General features: G+C 32.0%; 1 protein-coding gene across 1 annotated transcript; it reads left to right on the top strand.

The window, feature by feature from the left end:
• The first annotated feature begins 1466 nt into the window (after positions 1–1466).
• On the top strand, positions 1467–9300 carry LOC113855081 (ornithine aminotransferase, mitochondrial). The gene is made up of 10 exons (XM_027486546.1): positions 1467–1667; positions 2288–2396; positions 2574–2804; positions 3263–3422; positions 3518–3573; positions 4465–4617; positions 5301–5398; positions 6298–6378; positions 7278–7511; positions 9000–9300. Exons 1-10 carry the CDS (start codon positions 1522–1524, stop codon positions 9142–9144), a joined length of 1413 nt encoding a protein of 470 aa, XP_027342347.1. The 5' UTR covers positions 1467–1521; the 3' UTR covers positions 9145–9300.
• Positions 9301–9504: the final 204 nt, after the last annotated feature.

Genomic DNA, 9504 nt, shown 5'->3' with positions numbered 1-9504 from the left:
CTCTTAACTCTACTCCCACACGCTCGTATCTTTATCAATGTTTTGACGGAGTTCTTCTTCCAAGCAACAAAACGAGGGTAGGCATGGATGATGTAGCAAATGCTCGATTTGGGTCCACTGGTTAACACCTATGCTTATTATATATAATACAGAACATATCCTTATTCATAATGCAGTGCGATAAGTGGAAATCCAACTTAGAACGCAAGTGCACTAGCCTGGCAATTGTATGATTTATACGTGTACGCAATCTGATGCCCAAAAAATGAGTGCCATAAAAATGATAATATAAAAAATATATATATTGAGTGGGTTTTCTGTATATAAATAATAACAACTACATTTAGTAAGGGTTACGAATAATGATCAAAGAGACTGGACAAATCTAGATCTTTTAGTCTAATGTATTTTTAATTATCAAATGAAGCCTATATATTAAATAATTTTATTTTTTGAAATTGTATTTTTTTATTTAATGTTTTTATGAAATATAACAGAATATTGACACAGATTTAGTGGAACAACGGTGTGTAGTTCTGATTGCTGACGGTGTATTATTTATTTTAGGCAGTTTTTGAAAATATGGAATTGGAAATGAAGATCCAGACATGAAACTGTCGTTATCGAAGAACGATATGTGGGAGTTTGAGGCTGTAAGATAAGCTTTGAAAGTGGTGCGAAAACGATCGACGCCGCACATGCAGTGGCATCAATCATAATCTTTTCCCATAAATTTCAATTTTTAAACCTTCTGCTTCTGCGTACATATAAAGATATTTAAAATTAAATTAAAAAATAGTGAAAAAGTAAGTTTAAAAATGATTTGAAACGAAAAAAATATTAAAGATAATAAAAAAGAATTTTTATTTAATGGATAATTATGTTTTATTAAAATGTGAAACTATAAATAAATATTAACATCAACTTTAAAAATTAATTTCAAACATTAAAAATGATAAATTTTTAATAAAAATAATAAATTATAAGAGTATTTAAAATATATATATAATTTCTCTCTCTATTTTTTCACCTATTTCTCTCTTTTCAAATACAAAGATTTTCTAATTTCTCACTTATTCCTTTATATATATATCGGTATTTATTATGAAAATACTAAATAACAAAAATATTATACCTAAATTATAATTTTAATTTTTTAACAAAATTTTAGATATCGTAAGATGTAATAAATGTATTAAGATTAAATGCAATTTTTTAGTATATGAAAAAATTAATCTAATCTTTACATATAAAATCATTTTGAATTTGATTTCTTCTGTCCCTATTAAATTGATGATACGTTGACAGATAAAATTAACTTCTTTACAAAAAAAGAAGAAGATAAAATTAACTTTAAAAATAAATATTATGTAAAGATATTTAATTTGATATTTAAATATTATATTTATTATTTATTACAAAGCACAATCAGATAAAGAGCATGTTTATGTTGGGTTGCAATTTTCAGAACACACTTTGATCTCACATCCCAAGTAAATTTGAGGAACCTGTTTCTCATCAATGGCTACCGTGCGATCAATACAGTGTTTGTTACGAAGGGTTTGCAGAGACAGAGGAAGTAGGAATTTCGGGGTTGCCTCAGAACTCAATGCTTCTTCGTCTTCCCAGACAATCATCGACAAGGAACATGAACACAGTGCTCACAAGTGCGTTTTTCTTTCTTTCCGTATCTAGACCCACCCCATGTGTTGCTACACCCCAAAGACAATATTTTGGATTCTGGGTTGTTCTTATTTTCTATTGATTCTAACCTTAGTATTCAAACCTGATGATATTGTCCCACTTTGATTGGGTTAAACATTGGTACGTTGAATGGATGGTAAGAGTTTATGAATCATGCATTGGGATGTTTAAAGTTTGAATTGTACCAAAAAAAAGTATAAATCATAAAACTAATCATGAGCAGTAAGTTGAGTGTGCCCTCCATAAATTGCACTTCAATGTATCATGGTGTTTAGCATCAAACAATACCAGTTGGCTGTAGCACTCTGCCAATTCAATAAATTTTGTGTTTTCTGTTTTCTCTTGAACTTTCTTTATGTGTGGAGTGTTCTGAAAACGCTCTCCGTTGGTAAATAATTTAAATTCGTCCCTCATGAACATTTTAACAGAGAAAAAGGATGATGAGGATTTGCTATTTCTTGGGTGTGAACTTACCTCTTCTACTGGCTTTTCTTTTTACACTTTTCATTTGTATAGTTGTCAACGGGTTTGATTTATTGTTTTGGGTCAAATATTGAAATGATATTTCCTGTTTCAAATGTAGTTACCATCCAATTCCCATTGTATTTTCTCAAGCAAAGGGAGCCTCTGTATGGGATCCAGAGGGAAACAAATATCTTGATTTTCTGTCTGGTTACTCTGCTGTTAACCAGGTAATATATAGATTTAGATTGTTTTATATACATTTTTTTGGTTTCCTTTGTGGAGTCAGTTTATTGCTGTGTCCAAATTTCTTCTACCGTTGGTACTATTTTTCCTTTTCTTCCTCAAATTTTAGGATAAGAAAATATGGAATTTCTAATGATTTAAGTGTTTTCATTTTGCCTTAGGGACATTGCCATCCTAAAATTCTGAAAGCATTACAAGAACAGGTAGAAAGGCTGACTGTGAGCTCTCGAGCTTTCTATAATGATCGCTTTCCAGTCTTTGCCGAGTATGTGACAACCATGTTTGGCTATGATATGGTACTTCCTATGAACACTGGTGCTGAAGGTGTGGAAACAGCTATGAAACTAGCACGAAAGTGGGGTTATGAAAAGAAAAGAATTCCCAAAGATGAGGTATAACTGTGAGAATACTATTATGTAAGGATTCTTCTAAGTTGAAAACCAGAATATTTGATGAATCTAATTTTCTATGATAATTTTTTTTCTGTGGAATGCTTAGGCATCTGTTTATGCAAACTAGATGCATCTGAGATTTATAATTCACAGATCTTTATGCCTAAACGTATGGTATTCTTCCAGTGTAAAATGAAAATGTAGGATGTTTATTCCATCATCCTCTTTTCTGTTTTATATGATGTAGGAAGTTTTACAATTTATATTTTTCTAATATTTGTTGTCTGGCCATAATCTCAGGAATTTACTATTCAATTTGATAGCCTGAAAGTTATTTTGCTATATTTGAGCACAAACATCTGTCCTTTATTGCTATTCTATTTTGCTTAATCCTTTTATGAGAATCAGTTCAATTGTGTAATCATATAAATCTTTTTATTCATGAATACTCGACCCAGGCAATTATTGTCTCATGCTGTGGCTGCTTCCATGGTCGTACACTAGGCGTCATATCTATGAGCTGTGACAATGAAGCTACCCATGGTTTTGGTCCTTTACTGCCTGGCCTTCTTAAAGTAGATTTTGGTGATGCAGAAGCGTTAGAGAAAATTTTTAAAGGTTCTGTGCTATGCCATATAGTTTTTCCTTCTTATCACTTATCTTTATACAGATCTTTGAAGTTTACTATGAGTTTTCTCTTTGATGAACTGCAGAAAATGGAGAACGCATAGCTGCATTTATTTTAGAACCTATCCAAGGTGAAGCTGGGGTATGTTTTATGAGAGTACATATTTAATCAGCTTGGCAACACTGAATAGGTTGATTGAATTGAAATTTGGAGAAAGTTGCTACATACCCCTCTCTTTCTCTAACCTGTTTAATGATAGTAGATCTTAGAGTAAAGGCTGATATGTAAGTTTTCAATTAATATTTTTCCGGGTTGCATGTTTTAGTACAATACATAATGCATGTCTAGAATGGAAAATTGCTACAGTAATTTTGACATTTTCATTTTACATGGATAGTAAATAAAAAATGCATACAACAAAATCTTTATTCAATGATATGTTTTATGAAAGGATAATCTACCAACGTTAAAAAGTTCCTTTGCTTGATATACCATGTAGAACGTGCCTAATGGTTTATATTTTGAAAAATTTTCACCCTTTTGTAGGTATTCCTCAGTGTACTGTTTTTGAATTTCTGTCTTTCTTTCATTGTATGTTTTGTTTTTCATGAAGGGATATATTAGTTTTCTTGCAAAAGTTGTAAAATATTCTGTATGTGCTTTGATGATACATTGTTACTTGTCCTTTTTTTATACAAGCAATATGAACTGACATTTTATATATATTTTGGTCGTTTTTTGGTTTATTCTTGCCACTCCATCTTTAACTGTCTTTCTTTCCTAATCTAATTTAATGATTTTTTTTTAATTATAATCTGTCAAGCTGGTTTTATTCTATTTAGTGTATAATGTTTTGAAAAATATGTACTCCTTATAGCTTGTATAAATTCTTTGGATTCAGTTTTTTTAGATGGAAAACTTCTCTGACACCCTCATATATCAACATTCTGTAAACAATTTTTTATTCTATTTTTACTTGAAGTATATCATCTTCTCTACATTCGATTAATATATGATAATTTTTGTTTAAAGGTAATAATTCCTCCAGATGGTTATTTAAAAGCTGTTAGAGACCTTTGCTCCAAATATAACATCTTGATGATTGCTGATGAAATACAAACTGGGTTAGGAAGAACAGGGAAGATGCTGGCTTGTGAGTGGGAAGAAGTTCGCCCAGATGTATTGGTTAGAAATCACCTTGACCTCTTTTGTACAGCATATCTCTGGATTCATCTCTGGAACTATGATATAAACATTATCCCGTGGTCATATGGTTAACAAAGTCAATAGGCGATTCTTATTGCAAATTTGATTATCACGCTTTAATAATTTAGGTCCAGGGATGCCTTTATAAGCAATGATGAATTATGGAGTTAAACTTCAAATTAAAACAACATGGCAAGAAAAATTCATGCTTCCTGTAACCATATGATGTCATTCTTTGTAATGCTTGTGCCTTTTGTGTTTGACTTGTCAAATAGACAATATCATGTTCAGATAGGTTTTCAATACTTTTAATAAAAGAAAGTTACTTCATGGCAGAAAATCTTTTGGCCATATGCTACTGGTCAAAATCTATCCAGTTTTTCCTTCAACTCCAATAAATATATGTTTTATAGTCATAGAGAGTAGAATTATTATTTCAATTTGCAAGTATTATGTTGGGTTAGATGCATTCAACTACCTTCCACTTGAGAGACTTGACTGTCCAACTTTATGTTTTCTTTCAAGAAAATGAGAAATATATGGCCTCTGCTGCAAAGTGAAAAACTCCCCTTCTTTTTTATTTTGTCACCTTTATTGAGGTTCCATTTCCTTTTTATTCCACCATGCATAGAGTAACTGTTTCTAACTATCTTTTTACTCAGGTCCTAGGGAAAGCTTTGGGTGGTGGGGTTGTACCAGTTAGTGCAGTTCTTGCTGACAAAGATGTGATGCTTTGTATAAAACCTGGACAGCATGGAAGGTTTTGTTTTTATTATAAATTAATGTCTTTTTTAATCTGCTTCGTTTGTTTAGCATTTTCTTGCCTATGGTTGTCAAGCTTATGAAGTTATGTTGGGCATCTGTTTCCATCCTTTAAATCCCTTTATTAGTCAGATGATGTGAAGTGACAGAACTCTCCCTTCTGTCGGAACCCACGGTTCTTACAATATATATATATATATATATATTTTTTTTGAGGGGGGGGTCGATATGATACTTTCATTCAAGTTGGTATGAATAATTGGAAGGGTTTTGGAAAGGTCTACTCATTATGAAAATATGAAATAGAGTTGTTAAACCCTGTATTGATGGCTGTGTGCATATCTTGAAATGACAGGAAGTTTAATATTTACATGTTTGAGGAGCAAACGGATGAATTTGATAGGATCATGGGACTAAATTAGACTACTGCATTTGCAGAAGCTATTAGTGAACAGAACCGTTTATAATTGTAAAACAGTTGATAAGATGTTCTACCACATGGTAAATTCCCATAAGTGACAGCTTTGGACTTTGTAGCTGATGATACTTATGAGTTATGAACACTGGCATGGTCATTCATATTTAACTAATATGTGCTTCAAGGATGCTAAAATCATTCCTATTTGGTGGAAGTTCTCCAGGTTAATAAATCAATTCACACAGCCCGTGATTTTCTTATTAAATTGATTTCTTCATTTAAAACCTTTCAAGTGTTATTTATTTTAAGAAATTATCCATCCTGACTAATAACAAAATTTTGCTTTTAGTTTTGCATTTATTCTTTTTTATGTAATTAGCCAATAATTTCATTACCATAAAATTCAATGTTATTAAAGTGTCATGCTAAGACTTATAGTGCTGAAGCTTTTTTCTTCTGTGTTATTGTTATGTTCACAGTACCTTTGGGGGAAATCCGTTGGCTAGTGCAGTTGCAATTGCCTCACTAGAAGTGATCAAAGATGAGAGGCTCGTTGAGAGGTACCAAATGCATTGGAAAATCTTATATTATCAATATATACTTAGACAAGTACCTGGGTTCTGGTAGTTGGATAATTGTATGAAATATGATCTTATTCTTATCTTTGGGTATATTTATTTACTGATGATTAAGAATTTGTCTCTCTGGTTCAAATCCCATTTTTTCTTATCAAATCCTTTCTTTGTTTTTTTAGGACCATGAAATTCTATCATGTCTAAACTATGTCTTCTTAGGATGTCCTGTGTTAGGGACTTTTATCAAATATCCAAAATATTTGCCCTTCCGACAGCACCTATTTTTGTTTATGATCCTCAACCTTTCCCCCAAAATTATCCCTAACTCTATACAATAGCAGACCTTGCTCAGTCATTTATTTGTATTTTCAGTCCTTGTATTTTCTAATTTCATTCTATTTATAAGTTTCAGATCATGTTTAGAAACCTTCATGAGGGCATGGTGTTTATAAGTTACTACTCCTTGCAAAAAAGAATGTTCATTGAAGACACTAAATAATGCAACAAGTTTTGGAGAGCTCGAGGCAAAACTTATTTGCCGAGAAAATTTAAGCGTAGGGAATGAACAATTCTTTCTATGCTCTTTAACTTTCTATATAGTTACTCCCCTCAAAACTTAAATTACAGGGCTTATGTTCATCAACTTATGTTTTAATTTTTACTTGGCTTTTCTAGATCATACATGCCATTTAACTCAGTCAAAAACTAAATTTTTAGAAATTTGGTTAATCAAAAAGTCTCTTTTGAAAACCAAATTAACTTGAATCCATTCAAATGTTAAAATTGCAAACTTCAGAAGCTATATTAGTTTGGTTCATTTATTATGTGAATTTTTCTCTTTGGGAAATTAATATATCTGAAATTAGCGTATTACTATTGAGCAGATCTGCCAAAATGGGCGAGGAGCTTATTCGTCAGCTGCTTAAGATTCAGCAGCAATACCCAAACTATGTGAAGGAGGTCCGGGGAAGAGGATTATTCATTGGAGTGGAGCTTAACGACACAAATTTGTTCCCTGTATCAGGCTTTGAGCTAAGTCAAAAACTGAAGGATAGAGGAGTCCTTGCCAAGTCAACACATGATACAAGTATCCGTTTTACTCCCCCACTTTGCATAAGGTAAGTTATGAAAATGAAAAGCAATGTCTGTATAGTAAGCCATCATATTATAGTATGTTGAGTAGTTAAAGTTTTGCCTCTTTGAAAGTATTGGCTCATATAAGAATAATTCTTATAAATGAAGATTTGACTACAGTGTAATCTACATTTTACTGATGCTAAACTGTCCTGAATAATAGAAAAACACACTGCAACCCTAGTTTAAAAAGGGAGAGAGAAAAAGAAACTTTGCAGATAAGTAAAGAAAAAATTAGATTAATAAATGGTTGACTTGAGGAGGGGGTGTGTTGGAGGCAACAAGGGTTCTTTCTTACCTTTAAAATGGCAGAATAAGCTTTGCAAAACTGATCTTACATGTGACTGTTTCAATTTTTTTCCCCCTTTTTTTTAATTCAATTTGCTTATTTCTCAAGCTAACTGCATTACATATTGATGCTTAGCTGAATGGCTAAGCAAATGATCTATATGGATTAAGGTTACATTAACAGAAGATGGCTGAAAAGCTCTGTTCAATTTGTTCTTTGATGTAATTTATTATTTTTTGTTGATTCAGGCATGGGACAATATTTTAACTTAGTTGAAGTATAGTTTTGTCTCACCCCAGCTAATAGTTGTCGTTTCTGTTTATAGCTTTGTGATTTTTGCCAATCATCATCGTCACAAGTTTCATGATTTCTTCATCATTCTTGGTTTGTTGCAAACACGCTAGTAATATTCCAATGACCATGTTCTATTGCTGGTAAAATTAACTTCTATTCAACACCTCAACTTTAGCATTGATAGATCCTAGAAGTTCTGAACTTGAAAGATCAGAAACAGCTAGATTTTCAAATTTCAAGCTAGTAAAAGCTAAGGTTTTGTAAGAAGACTCTTCAAACATTTACAACAACAACCAAGTCTTATCTCACTTGGTAAGGTCAGATACATGAATCATATGATACCATTGAACTCAATTAAAAACCAAATTTTCAGAAATTTGATTAATTAAAAGGTCTTCAAACATTTAACTAAAAATTTTCCAAATGCATAACACTTTATGGAAACTATTATACTTCCCTTGTTTTAAAGGTGTATTCTAGTGAGTTACATCTTTGAGAGTATTTGAACAAATCTCAAATTAGAACTTACTAACATATCCTTTTTAGTAAAAGTGTACACACACACACACACACACACACACGGCCTCCCATGTCTGAGACGGATGTGTAACTCTGGCCTGCTGATCCATCATAAACTAATGGGGTGATTTAAGGCATATCTTTGTTTTACACCCTAAACTAACTCAAGTATATGCATTACTCTAGTTATGTTTACAAAGATTAATTGATGACATTGAGTTTAGAACAAAGATATATTAGTGGGAATGGTAGATACTAGATAATCTCCTGTCCTTTCAAAGACTCGTGAAGTAAGGACTAGTTTTACTTTTCCCATTGCTAGTATCTCTGATTTGTTGTTCTATGATGTGACCTAAATTAATCTTTTCAGTATGGAAGAGATCCAGCAAGGTTCCAAGGCTCTGGCTGATGCTCTGGAAACTGATTTACCAAAGTTGCAGAAGATGAAGCCAAAAGATGTTGCTCCAGCTGCCCCTAGTGCATGTGATCGTTGTGGTAGAGTCTTGTATGGTTAACCAGATCAAGACGTATAAATTGCATGTACCTTCAAATTTTCTTTGGAAAAGGATATCACATATAGAATGTTATTTCTGTATACACAAACCGCTGGAAACTGTATCAATATTCGATAACTTATTATGAAATAAAAAATGCGATAGCAACATTGGGATCACTTGTTTCCAGTTTTGTCAATTATTGGAATTAGTTCATTACTAGTTGTATAATGAACATATAGGGGTTAGATAGCTCAATTGTATGACTTGGATGAATGATTTTATTTGATAAGTTCTCTATCTAGACTTAGCCATTCCATCTATTTTGTTCATTTCAATATTTGTCTTGTTAACGTTTATTAGTTGAGCTTCTATTAATAT

The sequence above is a fragment of the Abrus precatorius genome, unplaced genomic scaffold (genome assembly GCF_003935025.1).
Source record: "Abrus precatorius isolate BTA unplaced genomic scaffold, Abrus_2018 Scaffold11, whole genome shotgun sequence".
In the NCBI taxonomy this organism is placed as follows: domain Eukaryota; kingdom Viridiplantae; phylum Streptophyta; class Magnoliopsida; order Fabales; family Fabaceae; genus Abrus; species Abrus precatorius.
This window is presented reverse-complemented; position numbering and strand designations above follow the sequence as displayed.

Bases quoted from the DNA above. Each gene is read 5' to 3' on its own strand.
- LOC113855081 (XM_027486546.1), top strand. From the start codon at position 1,522: ATGGCTACCGTGCGATCAATACAGTGTTTGTTACGAAGGGTTTGCAGA. The intron at 1,668-2,287 runs GTGCGTTTTTCT...TTTCAAATGTAG, and splicing joins CATGAACACAGTGCTCACAA to TTACCATCCAATTCCCATTG. The intron at 6,379-7,277 runs GTACCAAATGCA...ACTATTGAGCAG, and splicing joins GATGAGAGGCTCGTTGAGAG to ATCTGCCAAAATGGGCGAGG.